This window comes from Leptosomus discolor, chromosome 14 (assembly GCF_034619465.1).
Source record: "Leptosomus discolor isolate bLepDis1 chromosome 14, bLepDis1.hap2, whole genome shotgun sequence".
NCBI classification, from domain to species: domain Eukaryota; kingdom Metazoa; phylum Chordata; class Aves; order Leptosomiformes; family Leptosomidae; genus Leptosomus; species Leptosomus discolor.
Genome location: NC_141404.1, coordinates 3,014,366 through 3,034,186, shown reverse-complemented (window position 1 = coordinate 3,034,186; position 19,821 = coordinate 3,014,366). Strand labels below are relative to the sequence as shown.

General features: G+C 45.9%; 1 protein-coding gene across 4 annotated transcripts in view; it reads right to left on the bottom strand.

Annotated features, from left to right (window-relative positions):
* Nucleotides 1-19,821, bottom strand: part of CACNA1H (calcium voltage-gated channel subunit alpha1 H) — a 253,956-nt gene that overhangs the window by 46,178 nt on the left and 187,957 nt on the right. For all 4 annotated transcript variants that reach the window (XM_086472863.1, XM_086472865.1, XM_086472866.1 and 1 more), the window contains 5 exons: nt 8,698-8,849; nt 7,545-7,730; nt 6,762-6,879; nt 4,969-5,124; nt 262-352 (listed from right to left, as the gene is read on the bottom strand). In XM_086472863.1, coding sequence (XP_086328989.1) covers nt 262-352; nt 4,969-5,124; nt 6,762-6,879; nt 7,545-7,730; nt 8,698-8,849 — 703 coding nt within the window. The remainder of the gene's footprint in view (nt 1-261; nt 353-4,968; nt 5,125-6,761; nt 6,880-7,544; nt 7,731-8,697; nt 8,850-19,821) is intronic.

The following is a 19,821-nucleotide window of genomic DNA, read 5'->3' as shown; positions in this document are numbered from 1 at the left end:
GGCTACAGAAGAAACAATGAGACAGATCTAAATGTTCTAGTATAAGTTAAACTAGAAAAACAACTGTTTAAAGGAAGTATCAATGCTCATTTAGCTTTCCCAACACTTTTTGGAGAGCTGCTCTGTTAACGTAGCTACCAGATTAACTGTCAAATAAAAGGGAGCGTTCCACTTCCCCCTGCAAGTTTCTATGAAAAGACGACTGTGGAAGCAGAGCTGTAGCACCCAGATTCCCAGGAAATCGTAGAGGCAAAATCCTACCTGTTGCTCGGAGGTCCTTTAGCTTCTCAAAATCATCATCGAAGTTGGCTGATGTCTTGTCCTCATCTGTGTCTGACCTATTGGCATCACCCTGCAGAGAGGAGAAGGATACTTAACAGATCTGATTCATTTCAACTTTAGCACAAAGGCCATTTGGATCACTTAGCAGCTCAGAGATAGCTCAGCCCCCCTTGGTTAATTTAAGTGTGGGCTCAAGAACCAGGAAGGCAGAATGCCAGATTGCCCCCGATGCTGCCCTGGGGAATGACCCTCTTCTTGTTTTGATTCATTTTCACACTTGGACAGGAAGGATGATGTTGTGATTGTGACTACTGTTCCTGCAATGTCATTGTGTTTCCTACGCTGTGCCCAGCCTCGCTGAACAGTGTGTCCCAGGGGAGAACATGAAAGTGCAACTGTAATCAGAGGAGTGACTAAGAAAAACTGGCATTGTGGGGTTCCATATTTGCACTCTCCATGATCTGAGCTGAAAGCACTCAGGTTTTAGTGTCAAAGGATGTTGAAGGGTTTTTCTTCTTTATTTGACAGCACTGTAAACTCGACTTAGATCTGAAAACCCAGCCCTGATTTGCTTTCTTCTTGCTGGCTGGTAATCGAGATGGTATTGGAAAACCTCTTGGCAACATCGAAGCTGAGGCAGAAGGGAATGAGGCCAGCTTGCCTGGCAGCACAGCATCATATCAGGCCAGAGAACAGCCAACCACCTTCAGACTGGCTTTCCTCCTGGAAGTCCAGTTATTTTTCCCTTTCATACATATCTGCCTCTGCTAACAAAAATGATCAGCCAGCCTAAATAACGTACAAGCCTGGGACTGACCAGCTATTGTCAGGTTCTCTGCTGGGGCATCTGAAGAGAGGTTCCAGCAGACTGTCGGCATGACTCTGGCTTGATCCATCAAGACTGCAGAAAAGCTGTGCAAATCGGTAGCAAACAGTTGGATTAAAGCAGCTGATCCTAGAAAAAGGAGCACAGTTCCTTAACTGATGCCTGAACGATTCACCATGGCTTCTAGAGACAGGCTGCTGAAGTGGCAGTGAACTTAATTTCGTCTGTGATGTATTGCTAATGGGTGCAGCCAAACAGACAGAATGACTGAAAGGCTTAAGCTCCCTTATTCATCTGCTCTGTTTTGGAGCAGAAGCACTAGCACAGAGTAGATGAAAGATCTGCATAATTTTGGAAGGTTTGTCTGCTCTTCCAGAGCAGCTCTAGGGTAGATTTCAAAATGACATGGGAACAATGTAAGCACAAATAGGCAGTTAGGGTCCTGTTTGAAGTCTGGCTGCTTGCTGTCCTACGCACAAATGTACTAAAAATGGTTTTGTGGCCATTCAAACCTATTTGCTTCCAGGGATACGCCTGCCAAACTTGCTCCACAGGCAGATCAGAACCTGAGATCAAACTCAGACTGTGTACTGTGATTCACAGCACAATTTTTAGTGTCCTTGCTGAAACGCTCCCGATGGTTCAGAGTTTAGAGCAGCTCGAATGGGCACCCTCTTAGCTGCACAAGTCTCCCAGGAGTCACTCTCCATCTCGGTGAAAGAAACAACTAAGCAAAGGGAGGAGAAGTGCACCCCAGTGTCTGCTATAACCGCTAAGAGCATCACCCTGTAAGAGGGCAAAGTCAAAGAGGTCAAAGCAAGAATTTCTGCCATATTCCCAACATACCAACAGAACCAGGGGATGACAAGAGAAAACCCAGCTCCACTGATGCTTCTTCCTGGGAGTTGTTCAAGGAGACTGTAAACATCTCTGGTTTACAACCAGAGCTAAGTTAGGCATTTATAAGTGCAAGACTTGAATCGAGCCCTGGTAGCTGAAACACAGCCCTGAGAACGGTTTTCTGTAACACAGTTAGTACCTCACTATGAGACAAATGACGAGCTCATAGGCTTTATGTCAGGATTTATAATAAATGGAAGTGGAGAGCAAAATGTGCCCTGCCAATGTCATGCCTGTGGTTGCTGGCCTTTTCTGAGGCAGCACTGAGTGAATAATACAAGCTTGGAAAACTACTCCTTACACACATTTAAATCATGGTCTGTAACAGCTCCAAAAGGAACCATTAAGCCTGAGCAGGAAAAACGACAGCCGCTCGGCTAGGCCTGTAATCAGGCACTCAGGGAGCATTGCATGAGGCTGCCCATTTCTGGCTTCACATTCGCAGGTGACTCAACCTGCAAGAGGGCAGGTAAGGAACGGGATCTGCCCTGCACAAAGAGCCCTGCAAGCTGCCAGGTTGCTGAGCGGAGAAAACTTTCTTCTGCCTTAAAGCAATGGGGAGCAAAGGATGCAACCTGCTGTACGAGGGCTCTCTGTGCCTAAATGCAAGATTGCTTGAGCAGAATTTCCAGTCAGTCAGGTCCCACTGGTGGTATCGTCTGTTTGGGTTTTCCTGGCTTGTCCTCTTTTTTCCACCCAGATTTGCTGGTTGGTAGAATCTGAGGCTATCTGACATGTCTGGCCACTGAATACTCCGAGCTACCATCTGGCCAACTGTATCGGTTGCTTCTGCATCCAGTTCAAGAAAATCTATTACTTTCACACAGACTTTAGTCTGCTACAGCCTTTGCAGAACTGAGGTCCAGCACAACCACTCTGAATACGGCTACAGCTCTCCTAGAGGAAAACCCTTTTTGGGTTGGAAGACAGCGGCTATCGCAGAGCCTGTAGAAATACTGGCAATTCCTTTGCTTTGGTCTTACTAGGTTGATGGCTAAAACGTCCACCTCCACCACCAACAGGCTGCACTAGAAGAGGAATACGGCAAAGGTGTTATAAGGTCCACAGCAAAGCTAGGAGATGCGATCGGTGACACTGAGAAAACTACAGAAATTTGGAAATAAACAGTGTCAGCATGAGCTCTAGTCACTGGCTCATGGAGTAAAGGTTTGTTCTTTGAAAAAGACCTTCTTGCTCTTCTTGGTCAGCTGTGCTGGATCTTCAGGGCGTGGACCACATTGTACAAGACATTAAAATGCCCACTAATGCAGTGCTTAGCTGCTGATTTTGAAAGCAATGAGCTGGACTACTTCTGTCTTCTCCGTGTGTGCAGGTGCACTCACCACCCTCAGCATCCTTGAAACAGCCCTGAGAGATGTAGATCAGGGTTGTTTTTTTCCAAATTGGGGCTTGGCTCCTGTTGTTCCAATTATTTTTCCTCTGCTAGTGCTGCAAGGAAGCTAAGAGGGATGTTTTAATAACAAATCTATGCAGACATCCTTGAAAGACATAAATGTGGCTGTGCTGGCTTGAGAGAAGGGAATTTTTGGTCCATGAACATTTCAATTATATTCCATGGTCAGCGAAGGTTCATCTAAGTATGATCTAAACAGAGCAAATGAGAGTACAATACCATTTCTGGTGAAAAAATGAAAAAAAAATCCTATAAAAATAATTTCTTTCTCCTCTTTCCCTCGGGAGCTAAGGCGGTGAAAACTGAAGCCATTTTCTCATTTTCTTTCCGAGTCTGTGTGTCTCTGAAGCCAATCCAGCACTAAGCAAACTCTCTCTTCTTGATGGTTGCAGAAATAAAAAAGTAATAATTAAAAAATCCCAAAGCGTGACGTAAGCCCTTTCAATGCCACTATTCTTAGCTTTAACTGGGACGGGACGATTTTTGGTAAGGCTCAAAATCATTTCCATTTGCACTAGGGCTTCGAAAAAAGTATTTTTTTTTCTAGATAATATATATGTGCACATACATCATTATATTTACAACTGAAACGGATCATCCTCACTTAAAATCTCCCCTACAGGGACTTGCTGTGATCTGAGAGGCAGCCGGAGAAGAGCAGGATAGGGCAGGGGCTGGCTGGTTTCACCCTCTCAGGATGCTGAAAGCAAATCCGGAGTGGACTTGCCAGTGGGGAGGAAAACTTAGGAGGCTGCAGAGGCCCCCCACTCACACCAGTACTATACCACTTACACCACTCACACTGGTGTGGCCTACTGCTCTGGATCATGTGGCAGAGGATTGCCTGCACAGCTGCTAAGGTTCCTGCCTAGTTCAGACCAGGACATGGCATATGACTTTGAGAAATAAAATAGTTTCTCTAATCCTTTCCATGTGAGAGGAGATGAGATGCCTGCAGTTTATCATAAATTCCCTGCTCATTGACCTGACGCAGACATTGTTGTCAGGTGTAGGTAAAAATCTCTTTAGCATTCATATGTCCTGCATCATCCTAAGCATCTCAAAATTTAATGTTTGTTACCTTCCAACATAGCTTTTGAACAGCTATGCTACCAGCCTCAAGTAACACATAAGGGACAGAGTCACAAGGAAACGCCGGGATCGAGAGCCAGTTCACATCCTACCTGGTCCCCATGACTAGCACTGGCTAGATACGAAGGCCTGAGGCCCACCATGAAGAAACACAAAACACAGGACATCTGGGAGATTTGGTGAGTTAAATTAATCCTAAATTATTTCCTCTAGGTCACACAACAGATCCTGTAGCAGATCAACCCAAGTATTGGTCTCCCAAGTCCCATACCAAGTCCAGCGGGCCTTATTTGCAAAGACAGATTCACAAGAGCTTCACATGCCCAACCCAGCTGATCTACACCCCTCGAGTTTAAATTTAAGGCTGCTTGCATGACGAGATGTTTGCATGGACATGGATTCATCCCTACATGTCCTTCTCAGTTTTCTCCCTTCCTCTGCTCAGATCTCTTACCTCTGCCTGGAAGCCTTCTACCAGAATGGCAACAAGAAGGTTGAAGAGCACATAATTGCCGAAGGTCATCAGGGCCACAAAGTAGAGAGCTGCCCAGGAGGATGTAGACGCCATCCCATTGTACAGGACCACGTTCCAGTCCTCTTGAGTGAGGATCTGCAGAGAGGTGAAGGGGAAGACTCTCTAATTACTCCACACCTCTCACACACAGGAGCTGCATTCAAATACTGACTCATCCAGTTTTTCCTCTCCTTTTGACCTTTTCTGAGCATAATCATTAGCAGGCCTCATGAGATGAGACAGCAAAACATTCCTTTATTTAGATCTTTGCATGTGAGAGCTCTCTCCTAGCCAAATCTCTCCTCTCTGCAAGAAGATCTAGCACACCACTGCCCACAGAGATGACCAGTTCAGATCCTAGATATGGTAACATGAAGGATGAGCTGGTACAAGTCCCATTATTTGGTGGTGGTATTGCCTCCTCTGACAACCATCAGAAGATAACAGACCTGAGGCCAGAGCTGTTGTCTCCTTTCAGGCTGCTCTTTATAAGGCATCTGGAGATGAAGGAAAGGGTAGGGGACATGATATTTGATGAGATAAATGACATTGGATGGCTCAAGAAACTCAGAAGCAAAGTGGTTTCCATTAGGTAAAAGCACTGACAAGCTGGGCTAAAAGTTACACATCTTTGCAAAGCCTTGCTCCAAGGACCTTCCTCAGGGATTTCCACTCTCCTAGCTTTCCCGGAGCTCAAAAATCCCGAGGCCTATGAAAAATGGATGACAGATTCATGCTCTGCATTAATTCATGCTTACAATGAAAATGGCCTCTAACCCTCCTAAAAACAACGTAGCTTTGGGGATAGGAATGCAGTCAGCTGCACTGAATCGTGCCACTCATCAACCTTCATGGGAAGCAGGACTGAGCCCTCGCTCTGTGCCAACTCTATTTCCCAAGGGACCGTTAGAATAAATGCAGAAACCTGTGTTTACGTTGGTAAAAGAGAAAAGTGAGTCTGTGAGACTCACGCTGATTTGCTCCTTTGTAAGAAGGAAAACTTTGCAAGAAGTTACGTTCTTCACAGTGAAGACTCTGGACTGGTTTCTACCTCGAATGATGCTGTGGCCAACACCTACTCTGCATTTTGAAAGTTAGCTTAACATTGTTTACATTGTGCTCCACTTGCTGCACTTGGGCTCTAAAGACAACTTTTAAACAGAAAAAAGTAATCTTTAAATTTAGAATGTGCTGGAAATAGCAGCTTATTGCTCCATTGTGGAATATGCCAGTAATTTCAAGCACATAATGTACCTTGTCTGCAGAGGAAACACAACTTTTATGTAAAGGCTTTCCCAGCATATAAAGCCAGCACCTCCAGCTCTGATTTGTAACAGTATTTGTCACTCCCAGTTAAATGAAATTGTTTGCAAGTGCATTTTTGGGGCAGTGAAGGCAAGGAAGGAGGCAGAGATCTACAGAACAGGAGCAGGATGGACAGCAGACTGTGAGTCTTGATCTTACCAATTACATGAAAGGAAAATAAGGGTGGATTTCCAGGCCTTCTTAGACTTTACTTTTACTGACAACAGATATGCACAGTGAAGATTTTGAGTAGACTGCTTCTCTGTCAGGGCTTATAGAGACCAGCTAACTCAGGAACACAATCATTTTGCCCTACAGTGCCATTTCAATCCAAATTCGACACCTACTGGAAGAGGTGGGTTTTTTTTAAGTGAAATAATTTGTCCAGGTTGTCTGCATTAAAACTTCCCAGAGGATCCAGAGCTTACCTGAAATACAGTCACAATGGCCCATAGTAAGGAATCAAAATTTTTTCTATCTGGAACTGTGTCTCCTGTATCAGTTTTCAGGCTGAACTTGCATCCAAAAAGATGCATGCCGAGAATGCTAGAGTGGGAAAAAACATGAGATGGAAGAAACACATCATTGCGTGAAATATGGTTGCAGGGAAGGTTGCAGTGATTTTTCAGACACTTTTCTTCCCCAGTGTTTCGTGTGCCAGTGGTATCTCCCAGGAAGAAGGGCTCTGCCCCACCACTGACATGATCACTGTTCAAACCCTGCCATTTGGTTCTTTTGTGTCACATTTCATTACAATTGTCTACACTGAAGTCAAATCAGGGATCTCCTTTGTCTAGAAAATGACAAACCATATTACCAGCTCCCTAATCCAACTGGTTTCCAAGAACAGGATCCTAAGGAGCATTATAGGGTCAAGCAGACAGAAGTCTTGGAGGCTGTACAACCTCCATCTCAAATATAACACTGGTAGAGTTCAGTTACTGACAGTTTGCTGAGACACAGCTAAACGAGCCTCCCAGGAACTTCAGAGCAATAGTTTGTGTACTTCTTTCATCTACAGAATTACAGTACTGCGTGAAAAACTGAGACTGAAAAGAGGTAAATAGTCTGCTGAGTGTCTGCTTGTCAGTCTATTGTGAGCACTTCTATCGTGCAGGCAGCCTAGCAAATGCAGTGTGTTGTTATTCTAATTTATACATTACTTAAGCGAGCTGACCAATCAATCGAAGAAGAGCTGCAGCCTCTGGTACCTGAAGATAAAGATGAAGAGCATGAGCAGCATGCAGAAGGTGGCCACATTGTCCATCGTCTTCATCAGGACCACCAACTGGCGACGGAGGGCAGGCATGAAACGCACCAGTTTCAGCACCCGGAGCAACCGAAAAGTTCGTAGCACAGAGAGGCCTCCGTCCGACTGGCCGATGATCTCCCAGACGCTGCAGGAACACCAGAAGGAGAAGAACTATATCACACTATTTAAGCTCTAAAGGGGTAGTTTATTTGCCTGCTACTTTCTTGCTTCTGAAAACCACCGTCACTTCCCAGTTGTGCAGACACACGTGCTCATGCACAACCTACATCCTTTACAGCTCGTTTCTTGATTCTTTAATTCCCTTACTTTCTGGGGCTCTTCACAACACAGCGTGTCTCCCTGCTAGCCTGCATCACTACAACCAGCCACAAGCCTAGCCACAAAATGTGGATCACAATTTTGTACTAAGCTAACATCTAGAGGGATTTACACTTGTTGGGGTGGGTTGGTTTGATCAGGCCAGACTGGCCTTTGTTCTGGACTTCTGTTGCTCCTCACTCCTCTGAATCAAAGGGATGGACCAACTGAAGCCAAGAGCACTATCCTGGTTTACACCTTCTGTTTACACCCTTGACTTCTCTGCCTCAAATTACTGATTGAGGGGTGAACAGCACTGCTAGAAAGAATCCCAGCAGAGAGAGGTGCTGCACAAGCTTCTCACCCACATGCTGTGATATCCCCAATTTAGGCTGTGATAGTGTTCTCCTGGGAGAGGACAGCAGAACAGTGCCCTCTCTTACCCTCCTGCTTGCCCTATGCCAGTCTGAGTTGTGTGTTAATTTGGGAGAGGGAGGGCACGCTGCTAGGATATGGACACTCACAGCACTCCTTTCCCAGGACCAGTCATTCTGCACTTCAGTGGAAAATTGACCACAGTGCCAGATGTGTGGCATAAATAGCCTTTGTTCTCCATCTGCCAGGTCCATTTACTTTGGACAGCCCTTCTAATGACAGGAATCTAAAAGGCCAGCACAATTATAGCACATCATAGCTAATGAGGCCTGGCTCGTCATTCCTCTTCCCCATCCCACTCCCCAACCGGTCTGAGCCCTCGGCAGAAAAGCCACAGTGGAGAAAGAACCGGCAGTGACCTGATGACAACTATGATCCCGTCAAAGATGTTGTACGGGTTCTTGATGTAGCCGAAGAGGCCAAAGGCAAGGAGTTTCAGGAGCATCTCCAGGGCAAACATGCTTGTGAAGACGATGTTACTGATCTCCAAGGCGTTGGTCAACTCATCCGGCTACGGGGCAAAAGAAGGAACACGGTCAAACAGAGGAAATAGCTAAAGGCTGGTCTGTTCCTCCCGCTCTGAGATTTGTGCTAATGATACACAAATGCTACATCTTCCTGTGTTCCTTCTGGAGAGCCACGGAGGCAGACAAATGTCTGAGGGGAGCAGCAGACAAGCCTCATGGACAGTCCCTGTGAGTCTTACTGGAAACACAGAATCCCAGCCCATTTCTGGAGCAGTTGCCCAACACATGGGCCCAAAAAACTAAAGCTATGCAAAGGAGAGGGCTTGCTCACTGTTGCAAGACACGATTATCCAGGTGAAGGGCTAGTATGGCTTGTAAGGCTTCTATTTGGGCTTGCATTGGTCGGGCTGTTTTCATCACACTAACCCCAGCAGAGCTTCATGGATACTGCTATAACCAAAGCAGGACCACTCTCAAATCAGCGTAGCTCTATTCGTATACAAACAAAGCACTTTTCTTGCAGATATCTCTTAAGAGAATTAGGAAAACAAATACCAGTGAAAGTCAGTAGGATCAATAGTTTTATTTCCCTTGAGATATTTATCTCCCTTTGGAAATTGCCCCCCCCAGATGATTTTTCCTTCTGAAGTCCTGGTTAGTAACGTACAGCAGATTTCGTTAAAATGCCAGCAGTATGGCCCTGAGCATCAGGATTCCCTCCAGGATCAGTGTGGGTTTCTTTGAGTGTACAAGACTGTGTGCAGCTTAAGTCCAAGAACTGAGTTTTCCACTCCCCTCCTCTATCACCAGCACCAAATTACCTTGGGCTACAATCTTGCTCTTCAGGCACAGCCTTAGATGTTCCTGTCCTGGGAAGCACAGCCATGCCTGCCCACCACCCAGGCTCCAAAACGTGGCACAGCAGGTACAGATACAAAAGGTGGGATGGGGTTCACTCGCTTACTGGAGCTACTCCCTCAAACAGCACCAGGCTCTGCAATGCACATTTCTAATGTTCAGGGCCTGTTTCTTTGCAAAAGAAAATGAGTCTTTTTCATTTCCTCAGTGTAATAATATTGTCTAGAAAAAGGTGTTATTTTCATATCTGACTCATCTCCTGACTGATAATAGCTTCCTTTATTCCCCATCCATCATTAGACACTATGTTAAAAGTTGGCAGTTTCCTGGGGATGCTGTTGCATTATTTGAGGCTCCGAAGGGAGAAGACCATCGTAGCACTGCGGCACAGCCACATTCTGCTCCACAGTCTGCAAACTCAATCCTTGGCAATTGAAGAAGAGGGTGAAAGAGTTAACTCGAATGCAGGAAGAGCCCACACATCCCCTACTACAGGCACCGACAGTCTGTGGGCTGCTAATGAACCATCATTCATAGGCTAAATTACTTTATGCAATAGAGTGCCTTTTGCTCAACCATTTATCCAGGAGAAAGAGCACTAAAAGCCTCAGTCCTCGTGATTATAATCCATATACACTAATTACTAAGGGACACCAAGGGAAGGACTATGCAATTTTCAATTCTTTAGTCTCTAGAAAGGGGTGGCCCAGATGGCTGCACAGTGGACCTAAACAGCACCATCACCGGGCTGCCCTCCTCCACCCTTCCTTGCTGCAGGGATGGCGATTCCCTCCTCAACATCAATCAGCGCTTGCCCGTGCTACTCCCCACCCCAACGGTGCCAAAACAACCTGGGCAGAGGTCTTCCCTTTGCAAAGAAAACACAGCTGAAGAAAAGGGCAGCTCTAAGATGGCACCTAACCAGCTCCCCAGCAGGGACCGAGCCTGAAATAGCCCCGCGGGCTCCCAGGCGCCTGTCCTGCTGGAAGCCACCGAGGTGACGGGACACCACGCTCGCAGCATCCTCAAGCTATTTGTCAGGAGCAGAGCACGGCCAGCACGTTCAGTCTCCCCTCAGCCAGGGTCATACAAGGGCATTCTTAACAAGAAGCAAAATAACTTGCTAAATTCTTGCGTCCCTCCAGGCAGCAGACTGCGGGTTCCTTGGGACGGCGTGTTCACGGCAGGCCAAGGATGGCTTGTTAGCGCGTTGAGGCTGGGAAATTAATGACACAATCACCAGCAAGGAAGCTGCCACTTGGGCAGCTTTGAAGGGACGGGGTTGTTTTGTAGCACTTTCTGCTGGGAAACACAGAGAACCTGCCCGTTGCGACCTGCAGTACCTTGTAGTCTGCAGTACAGCAGCAGTCTGAGCTGCTGAAGTCAAACTTAGTTCCGTGCTCGCCAGGTTCACCTTGCTGCTGACAGATGAGCTGCCAAGAGTCACAATTTTATCATGAAAATTGGGATAGCTGGTGATCATTTCAAAATCCCTAATCCTGGGGTTATGCGAATATGACAAGACAATCTCAGGAGTCACTACCAAAAATGACTGAAATTCAGTGTCCAGCCCGAAAAGCCTAAGCCAAACAAACTTAAAAACACCCTCAGGCAAATAAAAAGAATTTCTAAGTTGTTATTCTCTAAAATCCCATTTTTTCTAAGCCAACCCCAAGATTTTTCTGTGGCCTGTTGAGCACATGGCATTGCAACCAGTTAATCTGCCGGTACCATTGCTTGAATTGATTTGGCAATTTCCTTCGGCAATTTGGTGCCCTTACTGCTTACCCTCCAGCGCCGTGACTTTTGCTTCATATATGAGTTTAGAGGGGGCAGGAGAAAAGCCGCAGCCATCGCTCAGGGGAGCGGAGAGAGGGCACGAGGAAGAGGGAAAGGAGAGGACAAAGTGGCCCAGATGAGTTCATCAATAGCTGTGATGAGGAGCTGATCCAGCAGATCAAGATGACGGGGGGACGCCTGGGCAGGACGGCCGGACAGCACGCTGACACTGCAAAGGCAATCGTGCTTCAGACAAGAGATCTTCATTATCCTTTTAGCCATCATCTTTGGTGTGAGGCAGAACTAATTCGATGACAAGGGCTGCTGTAACGCGAGATGTTCGGAGTGCAATCCTGCAGCGACACGGAGGCAGGACCCACTGGGCAAAGACAAGGATGGATAGCCCTGCATGCTGGCTCCGCTGCTGATGTGAGCTTTTGTATTATTAGAGTGGAAGCTGAACAGCAGATGAGCCAAGCATCGAGTGATACAGCCTTCAAATGTGATTACCTTCTTTCCACACCAACTGGAGCCTAGAAAACAGCCTGCCATAGGTATCTTTGTGGCTTACGAAAGAGTTTGTTGCTTAGAGCACAACTCGTTTCCCACTTCTCTCACTCCCTGATGAGCAAAGATCTAGAAGGAGGGTCAAGGAAGAGACCCTTGCAAGCCAAGATGGATTTGGCCATTCCCCTGGAATCAGCCACTAGGAGACACTGTTGTTTTATTCAAATTTAAGCCAATCCCAGAGCAGGAATTTTTCCAGGAGCCTTTTTCTCTAGGAAAAACAAAATGTTGATTTGCTGAAAACAAAACTTTTCATGGCAAGGATTATTTTTGTCAAACGTCCTGGCTGGAAGAAAATGAAGCTGCAACAAAGCTTTAAAATTGCTGCAATGTCTTGGTTTGACCTTCTCAAAAAAGGAAATTTCAGGCTTTTTGCTTGAGAAAAATGTCATGAAATGCAACTTCCTTTCTAGCAAGGAATGGTTAACAAACAAAGGCTGGCATCAAAATTATGTACTTCCAAGATAGTGGTTCTAAAGTGGGTTTTTTTTTTTTTTTTTTTTTTTTTTTGCCAAATACTTTGTAAACTTTAACAACTTGACAGGGGAAACTACTTGCCCACCATAGAACTCCAAACTGCACCAGTGAAAACTTCCTTTTTCAAACACCAAAACAGAGCATGACCCCTCATCAGCTTTGAGTATCTCCACATCTTTTACTGCTGCGATGCTTGACCTTTACATCAGTCCAGGTTTTCAGAGAGAGGACAGGCCAAACGGAGCACGGCCAAATGGCAACCGGGTGGCACCGCACACGGCTACAAAATGCCGAGGAATTCCCCACAGCAGATGCGATGCGGGAGATGGTGGACAATGTTGTCACGCTGGTATGAGGGTCCACGGTGCCAGATGTGGAGGCTGGAATGGGAACTGTCATGCTGGTAACAGTCAGCAAAAATGAGCAGAGAGAGCGGTTTAACCCACAAGCCCCACTGGCAGGTCCCAGGCAACGTTCAAAAAAGGTTCAGATCCGAGTACAAATTTTATAGATTTCAGATTCAAATTAATCCTCATATTTTGGCTGCAGAAGCAAGTTTCCCACCATTCAAGAGAAAGGAAAAAAACTTTATAGGATCAATTTGTAAGATTTCAGCATCCTTGAATAGGAGTTTAAAGTAACAGCTAGCCTTGACTCCAGGCAAAACATGTCCCAGGAAAGCACAACCACCTCTGCTCACTTTGAAGGCCATATTTATGCTGTGGAATACTTCAGTGATTCAAACCCATGTTTTTATTAGGGACAAACCTCAAACGTTTCAGCAGTTCATTCCAAGTTCAGATAAACAGACAAAAAATCCTTTTCTAAATAGTTTGGGTCTGAAAACCTCAGAAGACTAGTCTCTTTCTGAGAATCTGATACTTCTGGTTTTAGAAAGACGCAGCACAATCCCAGAGCCTTCCCGGAATTGGGAGAAATTCAATATAAGAGAAACTCATAATGGTCAAATTATTGATGGCTCCTACAAGCGGAGGACAAAGAACAGGAGGAAGATTTTGCAGCTTAGATTCTCTTTGCAGCAACTGAATTACTGCAGCTCTTCAAGGAAGTCACTGTCTCTTTGTGCCAGTCTTTTTCCTCTCGCCCATCTTTTACCTTGTCTCTTTTGATTGCTGCATCCACAACCGTCTATTTTACATAGCTTAGGTTCAACAGCCAGCAAGGTGGCACCATGCTTTGGCTGAGGCATCTTTTTTGCTCTGAAATTGAGTAGAAATTATCATACCTGCATCACACTGGAGAAAAGGGCTGCTAAGACACCTGATCTCTCCTGCTGAATGAACAGGCAAGGAAGTTTCCAGAGTAAAAGATGTGCTTTGCTTCAGAAATTCCCCCCAAGCCCAAAGCAGTCGTTTGACTCCTCCTGAACAAGGAGAGCTGAGGCTGGCAGGGATGCAGAGGAGTGGTAAACAAATCCAGAACATTTAGTCTCATAAACATCCTTTGCACTTGGGTTTTGGGGTTGTTTTTTTTTTTTTGTTTGTTTTTTTTTTTTTCTTTAGTCCTGGGCCTAAAGCTGTCAATGGGATTTTGAGCACTTGTTTATGTTGGCTTTTCTGCTTTATATTTTTAAGTTCAGTTTGCAGAGATTCTGGCCAGGAGGAGGAGACATAATGAACTGTCAATCTGCACTTTGCTTTCGGACACACTGTTATGTTCTCTCTTCACCCCATTTTTGAGAGATTGTCATTTTCCAATTACCAGCTATTCCATCGCAGAAGATTTCACCCGTCCACAGTCTCTGGCATCATCCTCATTTCACAGAATTAAAAGCCAAAGGGAATGCATGACAGAGGCAGGGAGCAAGGGAGAAGGCATTCAAGCTCTTTACAATGAGGGAAGAAAAATCCAAAACGCACTTTTTGGATCAATAAACCCAAACCATAGCAACCAGTGCAATACTGGATAACCCACCCAGCACTAAGCCACTTTACTTTTCAGTATGTCCGTAGGTTGCAAAGGCAGTTGCGAGCTGTGCCCGAGGACTGAAGGAGGGACTGCTCCCGGTACTTCCCAGCAAAAATCCAGTGATAGCGACGCACAGAACAACACCCAGAAGGAACAGGCTTAACTTCAAGGGCGTCTTCTCCCTCCAGCGCTTGTGCACAGCCTGATCCTCCTTCCAAATAGAACCTCCTGCCTTCCAGAGGCCAGGCAGTGGTGTCAGCTGTGGCTCTGCCTGATCTACGGTAACGGGGTACAAAGGCTCTGCTCCACCCTATTGAAAGGAAACCTACTTAGGGGGATTTTAACATCCAGTGGCCACAGCGAGCCATAGGCAGGGTCAGGATGGGACCTCAAGAATTTCTTTTCCACAGAAGGCTTTTCCAAGTGGCATTTCTGCATGCTGCACAGATACACAGGTGATGGCAGGACACCTGCAGCCTCGGTCAGGATATCGCCAGCTGCAAAAAGGCACAAAAGACCCTGCAAAGGGATGCCAACCGCAGTGGAATTCTCCTCCTCTCTCAGTGGAGGAGGGAGATGGCACCTCTCTGCAGCTCAGCCTCGCGCTTCACCTTTTCATCTCGTGACATCTGTGCTCACTCATCCGAGAGGAGATCCAAGACACCGCAACCAACCACGCTCCAGGGTCCCTCCCCACCACGAGATCTGCAAGGTGGAAGGAAGCCCGCTGCACCTCCAGCACACATCGACTGCAGAGCACAGAGCTGTACGTGAGCCGCCTTTTCCTCTACGGAGGGAGAGTAAAGCCTGCTTGCTCTACTCACTGAGCCGTGCAGCCTCCTACATAACTAATCTGTTTAACTGATGGATTACTGGGCTCCATATTACATTCATAGGGTTTACGTGCCACTGTGAAAGCAATCGCGAGATGAAAGCCAGTTTTCTGGGACAGATTAAAGCAATGGTTTGGGAGGGATTAGACATTTTTAGTAAGAAATACTGTTCAAAAATTGTGGAAGATAGTTTAAATGAGTTTGAAGCACTGGCACCACAGGAGGGGAGCAAATCAATGAAATTGCTAAAGAGAGCTCAAAATTACAAAATATTCCTCTAACAACTTCTAATAAACTAGAACACGTAGAGCATGTGTGTATAATACTAATATTACAGGCAGACTCCCACTGTGCTAGGCAGTGAGCATCAGTCTGCAACCCCAGACCCGTGTGCCTTCTCAATATAGGATGAAGGGCTGGATAAAACATTGCATGGGACTGTTGGAGGCTGGGTTTAACCCATGGAGAAAGTGCAGGGATCTCTAACCCCCAGCCTGTCTCCTTCCTTTCCTCTCCTTGGAGGAGGATGGTTTATCTCAGTCCTCACAGCACCCAGCGGTCCCCTCCTCCCCATGCCCCCCAGCTCACCTGCATCCACAGCGATCCCCAAATCCTGGCACTCTTACAGGCTCAAGCTTTGTATTTGAAACCCTCAGCTGCGTTTCTTGCACACTCACTCCTTTGAAAACTTCTATCAAACACCAATTTCTTGCCCATATCCTTTTCCAATGGCAAATTCTACTAAAGAGAAGCCTTCATCTCCTCGGGTAGGCTCTGCTCGTGGGTCAGGAGGTATAATTAACAGTCACATCACAGGCATTTTGCTACGGAGCAAATTTTGGCCAAAGGACACAAAGACATCGGCAGCACTTGCCCTCCCGGGCACAAGCTCAGACCCTGCTGAAGTCGGCCCAGCAACCAGACACGGCACGGGACAGGCCCATGCTGAAGTTTCTAAATGCTTAATGGACCCTATAGGAGAATCTGTCACCTTGAGAACCCCTGAGGCTCTTAATTATTTACCCTGTCCAAAACAACGTAATTAGCCATGCAGCGTGCCAGCGGATGCTCTGCATGCTGGCATCTGGGGGCTGGTCTCTTCCCTCATTCACAGCAGGTACTTGTCACCCAGGCCGAGGAACTCTGTCCTGCCTCCCCCAAACACGCCTGCTCTACATGTCTGGGACAAGAACAGCCTGAAATATTGCTGCAGATTTACACCGAGATGCAGAAACAATGTGGTTAGAGGGGCCTGTGTGTCCCTCCCCGAGCTTTTGTCCAGCCTGTGGCTAAACTGCAATAACAAACGTGGACATCCCCTGGCCCCGGCATGGGTGACGGAGGGAAGCTGCCACATCGCACAAGCAGTGACTCAGGACTGCCACAATTATAGGCAGAAGGGACAAGGTTGCCCTACGCCCTGCAAGCTGTATGCTTGTTTTTATTTACAGCTATTTTGTTCCAACGCCTCTGAAGCAGTTGGGGAAAAGGTCCTCATTGAGGGAGTTTAAAGAGCCAGAAGCTCACAGCCAACGCAGAAAGCTGTCAGGGAATGTAAGTGACATCTCAGAAGACTGCTGGCAATGTGAAGGCTACAATTTGACCTTTATTTTTCTCCCCTTTTTTTGCTTGTCAAAGAGCAAACGGAACAATTCTGATATTTCTAAGGTAAGTAAACAACCAAACAAAAAACCCCCAAGCAATTTAAGACCTGGCTTCTTCCTTCCTCTGCATTCCCTGCCCTTAAAAAAGATATGAAGAATAATGCGAGTGGGCCTTTCGATTTCTGCATTTGAAAATATTTCCTTTGTAAACCACTTCGATATAGTTTATTTACTACAGCATAGGACTCTTACTGTCTTAAAATCAAACCCATTTATTCAATCTAGACTATGGTTCAAATCATAGATATCACCTTGCCTTAATATGATATAACTACTCTTACTAGGAAAAATGGTTGAGATGGTGCTTTCCACAGTTGAAAGTTATCTATGTTCCCTAGCCTTGGAAAGGGACCAGGGACTTGAACCAGGATGCCCCGGCTCCTAGAAGACTGCCCTGGTCACCAAGATGTTTGCTATTCTGAGGTGCCTTCTGCCCTGCATTTGACACCACAACCTCTCAGAACCAAAAGCCCTTCTCAGGAAGGGTTTAGCTGTCATCAGCGTCTCTACTAAAAGCTGTGACTTTGATGAGTTTGTGCTTTCTGGTGAAAAAAATGTTGCACTGAGAAATTTCCAAATGGGCTGTACTTAAAAGTATGCTGGAAACAGAAGGAGAGAGACATCTCCTCCTCATGCCTACTGATGAATGTTCACTCTCTGGCTTTGAAATTAAAAATGGAGAATTTATTCTCTCAGTCACCTCTACTCTCAGGTTTTATGCCTTCTTCTAAATGGGATCCTTCATGTGGAGCGGTAACAGTTTAATTGAAGATAGCTGATGGTAATTTTTCCTCCTTTCAATTGACCTACTTGATCTCCTAATGCTGTATGGAACTGCTTTTACCTCTCCGCTATGTGGCATGAAAGTCACTGCTAATAATTACTTACCCAACTGCATACGGCCAGCCAAATGTGAAACGCGCTGCTCCTTTCTGGAGCTGCAAATAGGGCACCAGTGGAGGAACGGAGCAAGCTGCATACAAGTGTGATGTACTCCAGCATTAAAAAAAATGCCGTAAGAGTTAATGTTATCCAGCAGTGACCGTATACCAAAGCCAAATACTCTCTGGGATTTTTGTGTGAATCCTTAAAGTTCACTTGGTATTGACTCCTGGCGGGGAGCGTTCTCTACGGAAGAAATCTTGGCTGCCACACTTCAGTCTCTTGCAACAAGAGCTACAGATCAGAGAGCTTGTTCTCTGGGATAATCAACCCCGCTGTAGCTTCCTTAGGAAGTTTCCCAGACAAAAGGTCCCACATGGCACAACATATTTGCAGTATTACTTTCCCATTTCTCAGTTTCATTCAGCAAAATGCAATTTCATTTCAAGCGGCATAAATGCCAAGCTGGATTAGATCAATTGCTGTCTTCTCCACCCTCAGGAGGAAAGGACCTGGGCAATCTGAAATGCTATCAGCAGTAGCACACAAAACTAAAGCTACTATTCTTGAAAAGCAGGCCAATCAGCTGGATTATATCTTGATGGAGGATCACTTGGTCTGACAGATGGCTGAAAAAATAAGCCTTAAAATGAAAAATAAAAACCAAACCCAAACCCTATAAAATATCCCCTCAAACAAGGCCAGAAGTCCTCAGGTTTAGTTATTAAACAAGAAGGCACAGGAAGAAGGAGCCAACTCTCCAGATAACAACCAGAGATGAACGCCTCGAGCAATACACCGACAGCACAGTAATGGCTCACCCGGGGAGAGACGCTTGAGTGCAGACTCTGCGAACTGGCCACCTCTGTCATTGCTAATACACTGATTAGTTTCATTGAAAGAGAAGAAAAAAATGGAAATATGCCTAAACTGAGGACAGTGAGTGCCTAATCACTCCTCCAGTGCTGGGTGCAAGCGAGGAAGCGCCTTCTCAGACTGAGCTTGGTGCCAAGGGGAGCCACGATCATCCCTTTGCTCTCAGCAATGCTGTGACTGGAACCTTGGTCAGGAGCACGCAGGAGAGCACGTGTCCCCCAGCGCATCAGGAGATGCCTCTGGCAACTTCCCACTGTTTCATAAATGGACCTGTTGCTTGCATCCCCTCCCTCTTCTCTAAGTAGCTGTTAAATATGAGGAGGCTTCTCTGTGTGAGCAGACTGCCATCCCACCCCACATCAGCTTAGTTCCTTTAAGAGCATCTGGCGAAAATCCAAGGAAATTATACAGACTGAATCATTCCCATCCATATGCTGGTGGAGTCCTTCAAAGAACCAGCAGATCTGTGAGGCATGACATCTCTTAGCGAGCCCTGTGTTGACTCTCATCCAATATATTTGGCTTATCCCTTGCCATAAAAAAACTACACTCACACAAGGAATTATATTCACACCGTTCTTGCCCATTGCAAACCTTTTTGTTCTTGTCCACTATCTGCGCTAAAGTCAACAACGAACGGTCAAAAATCATCAGCCTAATGCCTGAAATCAGCCTTGCTGGCTAATCACAAAGTATGCGTTTTAAAAAAATAATGCATCAATCAGTATTGATTTTTTTTTTAATATTTAGGCTGAAAGTATCTTGCACTCCACGCCCTTAACCAGAAAGAAGAGCTAGAGTCTATCTTTTCCTTTTAGATGTAAGCTGAGTGGCAAGATTTCAAGAGCTGGAGAATTTAAGAAAAAGCATACAGTATTGTACGAGATGCTCTATAAGGATAGACACAAAGAGCGTGGAAATATGCTACAGCCCCTTTCAGGCAAAAACGAACACAGAGGCCCTGCCTCAAGGAGCCTGCACAAGAAATCAAGGTTAATTGTTGATTTTCTTTGCTAAAATCTTGCAGCCAAACTACAATTGCATATTCCTGGCTGTTCACAGAGGTTACAGGATGCCCATCACCGGCGGCTCTGACTGTGCCCATTAAAGGTGGCAGGAGCGTGAACATCGAGAGAATAAAGAACCGTTCC